The sequence below is a fragment of the Saccoglossus kowalevskii genome, chromosome 13, assembly GCF_978046115.1.
Source record: "Saccoglossus kowalevskii chromosome 13, keSacKowa6.1, whole genome shotgun sequence".
NCBI classification, from domain to species: Eukaryota; Metazoa; Hemichordata; class Enteropneusta; family Harrimaniidae; genus Saccoglossus; species Saccoglossus kowalevskii.
In genome coordinates, this window is record NC_140653.1 from 2,740,992 (window position 1) to 2,757,829 (window position 16,838).

Below are 16,838 nucleotides of genomic sequence, written 5' to 3' on the forward strand. Positions count from 1 at the left end.
AAATCTTCAGGATGTTGTATTGAGTTGTACAATTGCTTTCATAAGATTAAGCTAGACACATTCTAATAAGTGACTAGATAATACATTCTCTTCCCATGTGGTCACATTTTTCAGTGATGACAACAAGTTTATTTTTTTCAAGTATTTGAGTTACTGTAGTGAGTCTTATTCAGTGGTAATATATCATCTAATGTTGTATTTTCATATCTTATCTCCTCCACCAAATAACTGATCTGTATTCACTTCTAACTGATCCAATTACAGTAGTTGATTCCTGGGGGTTTACTGACTCTCACAATGTAATACAAACATGTAGCTACTCCATGTCAGAGTGCAATTTAAATGTACTTTCTATTCATCAATGAATCACAGTGTTATACTTTGTTGATTGTTTCATATGTACATTCCAATATGTAGTCTATACTTACATGATTCAAACCAATTGATTTACCAAATGAAACATAAACAAATTGTAATTTGTATTTGAATGAGTCAAATAATGAGATCAAGATTAATAGCTCACAGGCGTGGGATTAAGAACTTAATATGGTTTAATGGAAATACTGATGTGTTAAAGGCATACTGTCATACAACCCTTCATACTGTGGAGGAAACATTTAACAACAATCATATGATTTTGTCAGAATGGCCTACATCCAAAGTAGCATGTAATGACTTGTTTCTATTCTATTTATGCTTTTACTCGTACAAAGTAATTTGCTTGAAATTTATATAAATACTATTTTCACTCAGAAACCTCACAAGAGTTTATTTGCTAGCAAATAGCAAGAGAATGTACGAAAGCTATTGTTCCATAAACATGACACCCTAGACTAGTTCCATAAACATGACACCCTAGACTAGTTCCATAAACATGACACCCTAGACTAGTTCCATAAACATGACACCCTAGCTATTGTTCCATAAACATGACACCCTAGACTAGTTCCATAAACATGACACCCTAGACTAGTTCCATAACTATGACACCCTAGACTAGTTCCATAAACATGACACCCTAGACTAGTTCCATAAATATGACACCCTAGACTAGTTCCATAAACATGACACCCTAGACTAGTTCCATAAACATGAAACCCTAGACTAGTTCCATAAACATGACACCCTAGACTAGTTCCATAAACATGACACCCTAGACTAGTTCCATAAACATGACACCTAGACTAGTTCCATAAACATGACACCCTAGACTAGTTCCATAAACATGACACCCTAGACTAGTTCCATAAACATGACACCCTAGACTAGTTCCATAAACATGACACCCTAGACTAGTTCCATAAACATGACACCCTAGACTAGTTCCATAAACATGACACCCTAGACTAGTTCCATAAACATGACACCCTAGACTAGTTCCATAAACATGACACCCTAGACTAGTTCCATAAACATGACACCCTAGACTAGTTCCATAAACATGACACCCTAGACTAGTTCCATAAACATGACACCCTAGACTAGTTCCATAAACATGACACCCTAGACTAGTGACTTTTGTTCATCATGGTTAGTAAGACAATCTGAAAACAAAATTTCTCTGCAGTTCAAAGTTCCTCCAACAACTACATTGTAATTACATTTATAATCTCATACATGTATCTCCTGGAAAAGATAATAATGGACTTGTATACAACAAAACAAAGAAACAAACAAATACAATGAAGGCAGTTTCTATTTTTAAAACTGTGGTATGCAAGAGTCAGTCCCATAGGTCTTTGAGTTTACAAACCTCGCTTCTAAATAAAGAACTTTGCTTTAATTTATAATGTTGATTTTCTCAGTAATTGTAGACTAAATTGTCTACTGATATTTTGCATTACATTTCATACATGAAAGATTTATTATAGTATTATATATTGTATTGTATAAATAGTCATTAATGTATTTTGTATGTAGATAATAACGTGATCTTAGTGCAGTTTGTAATAAGTTTTAAGTGTATTGTTTAGTTCATATTTCAACAATTATTGAATTCTTAACATAAACCTGTATGTGAATTCTACATGTGAATACTTCTGTAGCCGTGTTGTCCACACTCATACATGGCATACTGAATTGCAAAAAGATTAATAATACCATAAACATTATCACTGAGTTATGTTTAAAATAATTTTTTTCCCATCATTGGTAAAATTTACACAAGTTTTTATTAGTTCCCGTTCGGACGAAGTCCGAAAACGGAGACGTACATGTATGGATTGACTTTTGTGTGTCCGTCCGTGTGTGTGCACTCGGACCTGTATCTTAGACATGCCTGGACCAATTATATTCAAACTTCACACATACATAAAACATAATATTATACATACATGTAAGCACATCAATTTGTTTCATGATCTGATTCAAGATGGCCGAATGGCAGCCATTTTTGTGCTGAAAAATCATCAAAATCAAGCATTTCTTGGCTGTTTACCAATGGATTTTGTTCAAACTTATAACATAGATTAGACATTATGGGTTCCTGATGCACGTCATTTTATTTTTCAGATTGGATTCAAAATGGCCAACTGGCGATCATTTTGTTTTAATGAATGGGCTTCTAGAGCCATATCTCTGACATACTTTGACTGATTGTGTTCAATTTCATATATTTAATATATTCATTGTACATCATGTTATAGATGTATACGTATATTCAAAATGGCTGATTTTGTTTTAATGAATGCTGTTCCAAAGCAATATCTCTCAATATGGACAAGTATAGTACTTGTTTGACGATCATTTTAATTTTATACGATCATCATAATCATATTCCTGACATGGTTATATTCCAGCTATATTACTATAAACAAAACTATATATCTTAAATTTGATAACTAACTGGGACTATGCCATGCATGGCTTTTTGTTTATGTGTTTACGCTTGTTTTAACAAAATAAAGATCAAAGGTGACAGCTTCACTGCGCAGAACAGTGCACAAATTATGCTACATTAAATGGTACTGAAGACAATCTTGATCAAAAAAGTAGTATTTGTGTGAATGGTGCACTCTCATGGCACTCACAGTTATCTTATGGTAGCTTTCATTTGTGTAGTAATGTATTGGTATCTTGTATAGCATGATTAACCTATATATAGGATGGTCAAATTATATTCCAATATTTACTCTTTGTTGTTGTTTTCTATATTTTGTCCAGGCTTTTGGAAATGCAAAGACGGTGGTAAATAACAACAGTAGCAGATTTGGAAAATTTATCCAAGTAAATTACCGAGAAAATGGGACAGTTCATGGGTAAGAACATTTACGTAAATAACCTGTTACAGATGTTATCATATGCACTCGTTTGTAATCTGCACCTCATACATTCAATTTTACATACCAGTAAACTGTCACATACAGTACAATTGGGAAATGTTTGTTTTTGTGGATATTTTGTTGATTCAAATTAATGTTTAATGCATGAACCGTACTCATCGGACTAAGAGCCCACCCCCACTTTTGAGATATGTTTGTAGTCAGGTTCATGTTTGGCTAAGCACATCCCTTCCAAATGCTCCATAAAACCGGGTCTTTGAGCATTGTTTGACGTTTCCAAATTACCTGCAATCAAAATGATATAATACAGCGTGGATAACGAACACAGTTAAAATCGTTCGAATGCATAGACCACAGTAACCATTTGTAAACTAGGTTACGACAGTAACCGTTACAACCATGATTGACGGTAAATACTTCCATTTTCAGTTCACCTTACAAAAATTGCTACTTATCACTTTTTAAGAAAAAATCATGATGTTTTTTGTCAAAATCAATGCCAACAATTAGTATTTCGACATCGATATTTCACTTGCCAGAATGTCTTTGGGAATTCTCAGAGAATTGTGTTGGTACAACACTGCATTCTGATTGGTTAATAACAGACATAATCCAAAGGACATTTTTGCAGGTCAAATTGCATGAGAAAACATCATAGCAGAAATTGCTTTGCATCAATATTTTGTGTACAAATGAAAATATTCAATGAAGACGATCTGTTTTCCCACAGACCCCAATAATTTTACACCGTAAATTCCGATGGTATGTAACTAATATTGTAATGAAATATGCATATTTTTTCGTCATTGCAAAATGTGTTGTGGAAATTATTTCTATCTGGCCATAGAACAGCAAAGTAGTTCACATTACCCTGGTATATCAGTACACAATAATTTCATTTATTGTACGAAATATCTTTAAAATATGATTTATTTTGACCACAGACAGACCTTTGTCATACTTCAGTGCATATCCATATTTGTTTCATTAATAGCATATACATTTATGTAAATGACTGAGCTGTGTCTGTGACTAAATAAGTAATATCTGGTATACAAATCATTACAAATTACATGCATTTATATTAGAGATGCATTCTAATAGAGCAAATATAGCACATACTGTAATTTGGTGTCTTAATTAATTCATTCTATTCTAATAAGGTAATTATTAAATGTATGCTATGTTATATCATGACGTTCAAAAGAAGATTTTTATTTGTATTCTTTTTAATTCAAATTATTGTTATCAAGTGAATTTAAGAAAGAAAAGAAGAAGAAAACGTGTTCAAAAATAATTGACTGTTGTAGACCTTTTGAACATTGCAACGGGAGCTTGAATTATATTGTACCGGTGATGATTTCAACAAAACATGAATATTTTTTTTACTCACAACATAAGCAATATCCAGGCATGTGGCAAGGAAGAAAATGCTTTAAAACAATGCATATAGATTGTAATATTACATTTTCTTTGCCAACCTGGATAGAATAATATATAGAAGATAATATTTGGTAATCGTAGTCCTAAATAACTATTAAAAATAGCTAAGAGATAAATGGATAGAATAATAATGGATAGAATAATAAAGCATTGCTCCCAGCTTGAATGACTTCAGCGCCATATTGTTTTTGAAAGGTTGAGAGTTCATCGCTACTACATGTACATGTACCGTACTTGACCGCGTTAGCGTCCAGGGGCCTCAACTCAGAAAATCACGATTTTTTTACCCGAGCACCCCCCTCGAAAAAGAGTGCAAATGAAAATTTTGATTTATCAAGTGACAAATTACGTCTTTGAGGGAAAATCAAATTACTAAATTAGTTGCGTCGTCATTGATTTTCACAATGAAGAAACAGAAATGATCACAAAAAATACGCACATTTTATTACCTTGCCCATACCATCAAAGATGGAAGGGAAAGGTATATTAAGGGAAAAATTTTGTCTATCGTTGTTGTCATCGTCGTTGTTAATATTTGTTATTGTGTGCATAATAACTTTACTACGGTAATTCTATTCCAAGCTTCATCAAACTTGGTCACCTTATTCATCAGTATAAAGTCTTCCCTGAGTTTGAACAACAGATGTCCTGTATGAAAATATCATGCAAAAATTGAGAAAATCTGATAAAATATTTTGACTGTTTCTACTTGACTGATCACTGGTGATACACATCAAAGGTCACTGATCTCAGTGGAAATATGTATTGTTGTATGTGTTCAATGAAGCAAATGATTTATCTTGTAATAATATCCTTGGTAATGTATCTCAGAATCCCATACTGGGTTTCAAAACCAACTCATACACATTTGCAAACCTACCAATAAAATCTTTACAGAAAACAAGATGTCAGAAAATCAATATAAGCACTCCTATGAACTGGGTGCCAAACTTTGAAAAATACAAAAAAAGCAAAACATTTCATCCACATTTTAAAAAGAAAATTGTTCTAAAATATATGTTTTCTGTATTTGACAATCAGTTCATTCGACAAATGAAAACTCACAGGAATATGTTTCAGCTATTAGAACAGAATGATAGAGTTTTTATAATACTGGTTTAAAAACGCACTTCAAAGATTGCAGTGTTTGAAGATGTAGATTCTCAGGAGGCAACAGTACTGTTGACTTCTCCCTCCACTGGACACCAACTAACTATTTAAGTTGATTTGCATACAAAGCAGAGCTTGCAACATGATAGCTATTCATAAAGGGTGTTTTTTTTTTTACTTTTCATATAATACAGTAGTCACACAATGAGGCAGTTCATATTTGTCTCAGTAAATCATTAATTTTTGACAGACACCTGTACAAAATACTTGGACAAAAGCCAGCTAAGATTTTCTGTTATCTTGCATGTTTTATGAATCTATTCACATCTAAATGCAGCACTTTTTTTTTGCGATGAGGCATTTGTTTTTATACTAAAATATCTGAATTACTTTGAATAAAGCTGGAAATTATGTCCCTTAAAATACTTAAACAAATAAGGCACCAATGTTTTTGTAAGATATTTACATCTTTAAATGACATTTGGTAGACTGATTCCACACTGTTGGTTCAATCCCAAAACTTGTTTGTATTCAAAATTAATTATGACAATGCATATTTATATTGAAACAAACTATGATAAAGGGAATTATATTATATAACAAAGGGCAAGGTCACCAGAGTTCAACTATGTTTACAATATTAATTATGTGCCACCATAATTTACTGAATTAAAAACATTTGAGTCTGTTGGAACACAGTCGAAGTCAAAATTGTCATATTATTTCCACCATGATGCATTTGCAGATTTGACATACAGCAGCGTCCTTTAACCTAATGGGTCAAGTTGGTTATTAACTAATCAGAATGCTGTGTTTTGACTGACGCAATTTTTCGGAAATTCCCGAAGACTTTCCGGAAACACAATGCGGAAGTGAATTATCGATGTCGAAGTACGATCTGTTGGAATTGATTTCAGCAAATAAGCGACATGGTTTTTTCCAAAAAACTAGTAACTAGCCATTTTTGAGAGGTAAACTGAATATGGCATTAAATATTTATCGCATTTTACTTTTATTAACAGGTCATTGTCGAAGCGTAGTTTACACACGGTTATCGTTTTCTACGCATTCACAACATGTTCACAGTGATCAATATCCACGCTGTATCATATAAAAAAACGATTACCAAGATTCGTTACGCAAGACCAAGTTTTAAATTAGTTGCATTTTGAAGGGGTGGGCGCTTTGCCGAATGTGACCCCAAATATAAAAATTGCGCAAAAGTGGGGATGGGCGCTTGCCCGGGCTTGGGCGCTAACACGGTCGAGTACAGTATATACATTTGTTTGGATGCCATGAGTGACTTGATGCGTGAATTCATGTCATTGATTGGGTAACTGCTCGACCCTGTGTCACTACAATCACAATGACGAAGCTCTCGTTTGTTTCGTTTTGAATTGCTGATTGCATATAAATTAACTTTGGGTGGGAAAACAAGTGTATGCAAAGCTAGTTTTGTAAATGTCAAAGTGTTATTTTTTTTTGCAGATTTGCTTACTTTCAACAAAGATTCAATGAAAGGACACTACGTTCTCGCTAAATCCTGCTGATACTAAATCATGTCTTGGCACATGTTACCTCTATGTATATTTCCTCCCAAAAATAAAACAAATCACTATTTTTCTAATCCATCAAATATGATTCTATTAATATACACACAAGAAAAAAATAATTTCCATTTTTGTCCTATTAATTCACGCTCTTGATAATTATTTTTACTACTCTGGTTAATAGTTTTTAGCTCCGCTGTCGACTTTGTCGAGCGGAGCTTATCATATGAGTGATTGTCCGTCGTCGTCCGTCGTCGTCCGTCGTCGTCGTCGTCCGTCGTCATCGTCCGTGTCAATGTTTTACTTTTTCGACTTCTTCTTGAAAACTACAAGCCTGAATGCTTTGATACTTGGTGTATATGTACCTTGGGTAGACCTCTCTCAGATTTGTTCATTTCATGATGATATCTTCAATTCTCTAATTTTGGTGAATATTTTTGTCATTTTTAGTAAAAAGTGATATTTTCAACTTCTTGTTGAAAACCGCAAGTCCAATTGCTTTGATATTACATATATAGGTACTACATGTGGACCTCTCTCAGATTTGTTCATTTTGTAATGATATCTTTAATTCTCTAATTTTGGTGAATATTTTTGTCATTTTTGGTAAAAAGTGATATTTTCGACTTCTTGTTGAAAACCGCAAGTCCAATTGCTTTGATATTACATATATAGGTACTACATGTGGACTTCTCTCAGATTTGTTTATTTTGTAATGATATCTTTAATTCTCTAATTTTGGTGAATATTTTTGTCATTTTTGGTAAAAAGTGATATTTTCGACTTCTTGTTGAAAACCGCAAGTCCAATTGCTTTGATATTACATATATAGGTACTACATGTGGACCTCTCTCAGATTTGTTCATTTTGTAATGATATCTTTAATTCTCTAATTTTGGTGAATATTTTTGTCATTTTTGGTAAAAAGTGATATTTTCGACTTCTTGTTGAAAACCGCAAGTCCAATTGCTTTGATATTACATATATAGGTACTACATGTGGACTTCTCTCAGATTTGTTTATTTTGTAATGATATCTTTAATTCTCTAATTTTGGTGAATATTTTTGTCATTTTTGGTAAAAAGTGATATTTTCGACTTCTTGTTGAAAACCGCAAATCCAATTGCTTTGATATTACATATATAGGTACTACATGTGGACCTCTCTTAGATTTGTTCATTTTGTAATGATATCTTTAATTCTCTAATTTTGGTGAATATTTTTTTAATTTTTGGTAAAAAGTGATATTTTCGACTTCTTGTTGAAAACCGCAAGTCCAATTGCTTTGATATTACATATATAGGTACTACATGTGGACCTCTCTCAGATTTGTTTATTTTGTAATGATATCTTTAATTCTCTAATTTTGGTGAATATTTTTGTCATTTTTGGTAAAAAGTGATATTTTCGACTTCTTGTTGAAAACCGCAAGTCCAATTGCTTTGATATTACATATATAGGTACTACATGTGGACCTCTCTTAGATTTGTTCATTTTGTAATGATATCTTTAATTCTCTAATTTTGGTGAATATTTTTTTAATTTTTGGTAAAAAGTGATATTTTCGACTTCTTGTTGAAAACCGCAAGTCCAATTGCTTTGATATTACATATATAGGTACTACATGTGGACCTCTCTCAGATTTGTTTATTTTGTAATGATATCTTTAATTCTCTAATTTTGGTGAATATTTTTGTCATTTTTGGTAAAAAGTGATATTTTCGACTTCTTGTTGAAAACCGCAAGTCCAATTGCTTTGATATTACATATATAGGTACTACATGTGGACCTCTCTCAGATTTGTTTATTTTGTAATGATATCTTTAATTCTCTAATTTTGGTGAATATTTTTGTAATTTTTGGTGAAAAGTGATATTTTCGACTTCTTGTTGAAAACCGCAAGTACAATTGCTTTGATATTACATATATAGGTACTACATGTGGACCTTTCTCAGATTTGTTCATTTCATGATGATATCTTTAATTCTCTAATTTTGATGAATATTTTTGTAATTTTTGGTAAAAAGTGATATTTTCGACTTCTTGTTGAAAACCGCAAGTCCAATTGCTTTGATATTACATATATAGGTACTACATGTGGACCTCTCTTAGATTTGTTCATTTTGTAATGATATCTTTAATTCTCTAATTTTGGTGAATATTTTTTTAATTTTTGGTAAAAAGTGATATTTTCGACTTCTTGTTGAAAACCGCAAGTCCAATTGCTTTGATATTACATATATAGGTACTACATGTGGACCTCTCTCAGATTTGTTTATTTTGTAATGATATCTTTAATTCTCTAATTTTGGTGAATATTTTTGTCATTTTTGGTAAAAAGTGATATTTTCGACTTCTTGTTGAAAACCGCAAGTCCAATTGCTTTGATATTACATATATAGGTACTACATGTGGACCTCTCTCAGATTTGTTTATTTTGTAATGATATCTTTAATTCTCTAATTTTGGTGAATATTTTTGTAATTTTTGGTGAAAAGTGATATTTTCGACTTCTTGTTGAAAACCGCAAGTACAATTGCTTTGATATTACATATATAGGTACTACATGTGGACCTTTCTCAGATTTGTTCATTTCATGATGATATCTTTAATTCTCTAATTTTGATGAATATTTTTGTAATTTTTGGTAAAAAGTGATATTTTCGACTTCTTGTTGAAAACCGCAAGTCCAATTGCTTTGATATACCGGTATTATACATATAGGTACTACATGTGGACCTCTCTCAGATTTGTTCATTTTCTAATGATATCTTCTGTTCTTTAATTGCCATGTGCATTGCTAACAGCGGAGCTATCTCAGCCGACAGGCTGCTTGTTATGGTACATTATGTTTAAAACTAAAAACAATGTCTGCACTCCTTTTGTTATAAATTATAAAACTGGTTACACACACATCTGATACCGGTAGTATAGTTAAGTAACAAATTTTAGATACCTTGATGTATGTAATAAACTAATGGGCTTATTAAAAGTTCGAAAATGAATGAAATTTATTTTACGAAAAACAAAACAAACAACATTAAAGGTAGAAATTGTACAGGTATAAATATACCCAGCTTTCTTTAAAATATTCCATAATAGAACACTCTTCAAAAACACATTAAAGCATTACCTACTACAGAATTAAACCTTTTACTTTATCAATATGTTTTTTACACATCACATTTGTTATTTTCTTTCATTTCCTCCTTCTATAAGTTGTATATTACTATTCTTGGATGTCCTACCTACATGTACCTAACTACATTTTAATTGAATTGTTCTAATCATTATTTAATCATTTAACCAGTTTTATTACCATAATATCATACAATAAGTTGGTTCTTGGACTAGATTAGTTCAGACCAACTATTCTCACTTTGTTTGTTTTCTGTTGTTGTATATTTTCTGGTGAAATAAATCAAATCCAATCAAATAAATAAATAAATAAATAAATAAATAAATAAATAAATAAATTAAATAAATAAATTTAATAAATAATGAATTCTACTTAGAGAACTTTCCTTTTTTTGTGGGGATTACTGTAATACAGATATTGTTCATCAGAACTAGTTGAGTCTTTAAACCCCATTCTTGACAATATTACATGTATGTCACTGATTTGTGATGTTTCTCTGTTTTACTGAGCAGTGCATTGGTTGAGAACTACCTGTTAGAAAAATCCAGAATAGTACATTTGAACCCCAACGAAAGAAACTATCATGTGTTTTATTACTTGCTGGCTGGTGCTACTAACGCTGAAAAAGAGTCTTTATGGCTAGGAAGACCTGACGATTATCACTATCTAAACCAGGTAGACAGATTTTGCATATTTGTGTATACTGTAAACATCTTGATATCTAGATTTTTATCTACAGGGTAGATACAGATGTGAAAGCCCATAGGGTTGCTACAGTGTATCTAGATCTATATCATTATGTACTCTTGTTGTTTGTCATGGAAGTTACAATTTATTTTCACTGAAAGTGTAAAATGGGTGAAAGTGAGTTCTGGTAAAATTTCTGTTTCATGTCAATTCCAGCTAAATTTTAGTTTAATTTTACAGAATGAAAGTCACCAATTGGAAGGTGTAGATGAAGTTTATGAATATTCCAGACTAAAGCAATCCATGGAAATGGTGGGGTTCTCTCGTGGAACTATGAGAAGGTAACCATGACTACAGTCATTTAACCTTTTAAAGGACAACATTTTTATGAAAATTGTTCAATGTGTAAGATATAATGTTTATTTGGTCCAAACTACAAAAAAAAATACATGCACATTTGCAAAATACAGGCATGTGGCAAGGAAAAAAGTGCTTTAAAACAATGCATATAGATTGTAACATACATTGTAACACCATACAACACCATACAATGTATGTACAATGTATGGTGTTAATAGGGTTAAGCATAGATAAAATTAAATATGTGTAACTATCACTGCAATACTGGTTTGTGGACCAAAATAGCAAGTTATGCACAACTCACCATTAATAAATAATCTGAACTGATTAGATAAAACCATTATTTACAAGATGTACCATTTTGCTGAATATGGCAGTATACTAGTAACAAATATAATAATAATAATAACTTTATTTAATTAAGCGCAACAATTCCAACATATGAAGATCAAAGGCGCTGATACAATAAACAATCAGTCAAATATTAAAAGCACATTTAAATAAGTGCGTTTTCAGTCTGGATTTAAAAATGTCTACTGAAGGACTAGAACGAACAGACAGAGGTAATTCATTAAAAAGTTTAGGACCTAAATTTTCAAAAGCACGGTCTTTGTATAACACCTTGGACTTTTTACTACACACCTGACGAGTTTTAATAAGAAACTTTGATTCAGATCTTAAACTACGACTAGGTACATAAAATTCGATTAATTCACATAGATAATTTGGGGCAAAACCATACAAAGATTTATACACTAGTAAAAGTAATTTGAAATTGATTCTTTGTACAACTGGTAACCAATGAAGTTTAATAAAAATGTCTGTAATGTGGTCATATTTTCGAGCACGAGTGACAAGGCGGGCTGCTGCATTTTGTACACGAATAAGAGGTTTTATCTTAGTTACAGGGAGACCAGACAATAATGAATTACAGCTGTCTAAGCGAGAAGATATGAATGCATGTACCAACTTTTCAGTATCAGATTGGGATAATGATTTACGAATACGATTAATATTTCTTAGATGGGAATATCCAGATCTACAAATAGTAGAAATGTGTGTTTCCATAGATAGCTGCGAATCAAACAAGACACCTAAGTTTCTAGCACTTGACGAAGCACTAACCAATTCTTCACCAATTGCGATACTAGACAAAGGACACGAGTCTTGTGAGAATCTCCGAGACGACATGCACACAAATTCAGTTTTCGACACATTCAAAAGTAGGAAATTACAAGACATCCAATCGCTAACGTCTTGAATACATGTCTGAAGTATCACCCGGGCGCGAATTTGATCATCTTCAGAAACCGATAAATAAATCTGTGTGTCATCGGCGTAAAAATGATATTTTACGCCGTGACGTCGCAATAACTCGCCCAATGGACGCATGTACATTGAGAACAATAATGGCCCTAAGACGGAGCCCTGTGGAACACCGGTTTCTAATATAGACGTCATATCAGAAAATACATTTCCAATTTTCACTTTTTGAATGCGGTTACTCAAATACGACTCAAACCATTTGATGATGAGACCATTTAAACCAAAATTTGATCTCAACCTATCGATGAGAATTTGGGAATAAAACTGTAACTTTTAAAATGACTAGAATTAACGAGATGATAACCCCACATGGTTACACTGTAAACTCAATATAATGAACACCTTTATAACAAATTTCCTGATATAATGAACACATAACACGTCCCCCGCTTACAACAAACCCAATGTATTTAGTGCTTCAATATAGTGAACATTTCACTATAACAAACTAATTATATGTCTCCCAAAGAGTTCGTTATAACGAGGCTACAGTGTATTAAACAAGTTATAATAATATGTTAGATAAAAAATCTTTTTGTCTATACCAAAAATGGTTACCAACTTACACAGAGGTTCTTCATTAGATTTGTCTACAAAATACAATTGTGAGATTGATAGTGAAAGTGATTTATTATTTACGACCACAAAATATTGTCACTGATAAGTAGCATTCAAACTTAATTATAGAATCTCAGAATTTATAGACATCGCTAAAGATTGACATTACTGATAAAAACTATTTAAATATGTGATGTCATCATTTAAAGCTTGGCAGAGGCAGACCACTTATCAAATCACTTTAAGCTTGATAACAGCTTACTTTCTGAACCAACACAAAATTTAGTATATCTATGAGCTAGATGATTGATTCATGGATATTTACAGTTATCTTAAAATGTCACTGTATTGTGTACATGCTGAGTCTTTGTTGGATTTGTATAATGTATGTATCAGATTTCAATAACTCTTCAGTATATTGTTATACAATGCTATAAATTATTTGTGGCATCCATTCTCTTGATGTTGTAAAACACCTGTCTCTCTGTGTACAGGAAATTGATATGGATATGCAGTTGTATGTTGTCTTGTATTAATAAAACTACAATGTAATTGAATAGACCTTCAGCCTTATGCCTCCCTATCTATCCTCACATTGTACTGCTTATGTCTCCCTATCTATCCTCACATTTTACTGGTTATGTCTCCCTATCTATCCTCGATTGTACTGGTTATGTCTCCCTATCTATCCTTGATTGTACTGGTTATGTCTCCCTATCTATCCTCACATTGTACTGGGTATGTCTCCCTATCTATCCTCACATTGTACTGGTTATGTCTCCCTATCTATCCTCACATTGTACTGGTTATGTCTCCCTATCTATCCTCACATTGTACTGGTTATGTCTCCCTATCTATCCTCACATTGAACTGGTTATGCCTCCCTATCTCTCTTCACATTCTGAGTATGCCGTCCTATCTATTTTCATTTTATTTTGATAATGCCTTTCTCCGACTTCTCCCTACCAGTCTTTACAGATACCTAGCAAGAGTTTAATGAGGATCTTTATACATGTTTTCTGTTGGACAAAAATCACATACATACTAAGCTACTCTTACACTAAATGAATAATTTGTACTTTCTTTACTACCAAACAGAATTTTTTTTTAGCCATAAGATTTAGTTAATAGATAAACAAGCAGCGATACAGTTTATTGAGGTAATTGAATTCAGACAAGTACTGTAAAATTATTCGTATGTCATAGATTTATTAATCAATAATGTTTATTATTATTTCAGAATATTTTCAGTATTATCTGCTTTACTGCACCTTGGTAACGTGGAATTCCGGAAGAAATCTGACAAAGAAGACGGTGTGACAGTGAAAAATGTTGGGCTGGTAAAGGTCATTTCAGACTTGTTGAAGGTGAAACAGGAAACATTACTGGCTGCACTGACAACCAGAAAATCAGTCACAAGAGGAGATCATTTTGTGGTACAGTATAAAGTTGCAGAGGTGAGAAATATTTAGTTTGAACTGGTCCTGTGTCTCATTAGTGTGGTTTACACTGCAATGATACACAGTATGACCTGGGTGTGACAGTATGACCCATGGCATCGTTTACCCTGGGTTGCATGTGTGCAACCCCAATGGCATTGTGTGACACTGGGTTGCATTGTGCGACACTGGGTTGCATTATGCAACCCTAGGTGGTATTGTGTAACCCTGGGTGGCAGTGTGTAACCCTGGGTGGCATTGTGTAACCCCGGGTGGCATTGTATAAACCTACAGTACAGTTCTCGCGGAAGCTTTGGCTTTTGTGGCATCATTGTCGCCTACGCATGGCTTCATTGTCGCCTCAGCATCGCATCATTGTGGCATCAGCTTCGCGTCATTGAAAATTGAAGCTGTGTTCGCCTCGCTATTTTGTGGCATCATCGTGGCCTCAGCTTCGCAGTCTTATGGCATCAACATGGCATCAGCTTCAACTTATTGTGGCATGAGTATGACCTCATTATTTGCACGCAGAAGGGCAGTAGACAAAAACATGTACAGAAGTTCGATATGTAATTGAATCGATTTGAAATTCAAGGCGAATAAAATAATATGATCAAGAGTAAAATGAGATTTTAAAAAGATATCTTGTTTAATTATTTTAGTGTTGCGAGTATTGGGCACTAAAAACTTTGCGAAGTACATTACAATCGGCAAGGTGACGAGTTTCATATTGACTGGAAGGAAAATCGTGATAAATTCAAATCACACGATGCAATCGTCGTTCTGATACAACACAATTTGCTGTATACGAAGTGAAACTGTTCTTGTTATAAAATTTACCTTTTTTCGCTCATTTTATTTGCTGCTAGAAGAGCAGATTCAGATTCCTCATTTCGATGGTATTTTTCTGTGTTTCGTTTAGTTTTAGCCGAGTCCGACTCCATGCCCGGAATACTAAAACATGCAACACACACGTACGCCGCCTGGTGCGTCGGCGTCGTCGCCAGTCATCTTGATACAAAGTTCCAAAACAAGTGCGTACATTTCCAACATATGATTGGATGGTTGTGGTGGCGTCGGTCTGGTAAAATTTGACAACCAATTCTCAAAATTAAGTCATGATCAGTGATCTGAGCTCGTACTTTAAAAGTATTCTCACAAACATATTTTCGAATGAAAACGAGCCACATGCCCTGTAAAAAATCGAATAGCACTTGACATGCAGAAATAATTTATTGGGCTTCAGAAAAAAAACGTGTCCATTTAGTGTGGCCGTAAATATTTGGTCACCAGCCGATGAACAATTTGAAAATCATGATTCACACGGAAGTCCTTCGATACTGAAAATCATCGCCCCCAGTCTGGTTTACCTTATTTCCCAACTTGCAAAACTGATTTGTATCTCAGCCCTGTTTTTTTTCTTTTTTTTGAACTGAGGTAAAATCCCATTCGTTTGTCAAAATATACCGATGTTTTTCAGTGAATAATTGCGAAGCCTGTCACAGCACAAAAAAAAAATTGTGAATCGACGATGTAGATTGGATGGTACGACGACCCATCAATTTGCGTTAAATATGTTTTGTTACAACATCATTGATTGGCTGAGAGTCACCTGATCGGAGCACGACCTGGGTCACAGAACCATATTAGTACGTATTATCAACAGGACTTTGCGAGAAAACCACACCCACATTTTCAACCATTTTAGCGCGGAAGTTGCCAACAAATGTCGAAAACTCGTGAATTTTATAAATTCGAATAAAATAAAGCTAGCGATTCGTAAGACTGGTTAATAATATATCCCCCGATGCTCTTCGATTTTTTTATTTCAAGGTGAGAAATGGATACTAGTAGTTGAAGTTCCATCGATTTCAAGGCGACTATTTAACCGCGACAACTCTACGCTCTGTTGTAGTTTCGCGAGATAAAACAAAAATACAATAAA

At 33.3% G+C, this 16,838-nt stretch overlaps 1 protein-coding gene across 2 annotated transcripts in view; it reads left to right on the top strand.

Annotated features, from left to right (window-relative positions):
• The window catches only part of LOC100374531 (unconventional myosin-IXb-like), a 106,898-nt gene that overhangs the window by 23,695 nt on the left and 66,365 nt on the right, over positions 1–16,838 (top strand). For both annotated transcript variants that reach the window (XM_085506862.1, XM_085506863.1), the window contains exons 3-6: positions 3,163–3,257; positions 11,036–11,198; positions 11,451–11,551; positions 14,695–14,911. In XM_085506862.1, the coding sequence (XP_085362988.1) occupies positions 3,163–3,257; positions 11,036–11,198; positions 11,451–11,551; positions 14,695–14,911 (576 nt within the window). The remainder of the gene's footprint in view (positions 1–3,162; positions 3,258–11,035; positions 11,199–11,450; positions 11,552–14,694; positions 14,912–16,838) is intronic.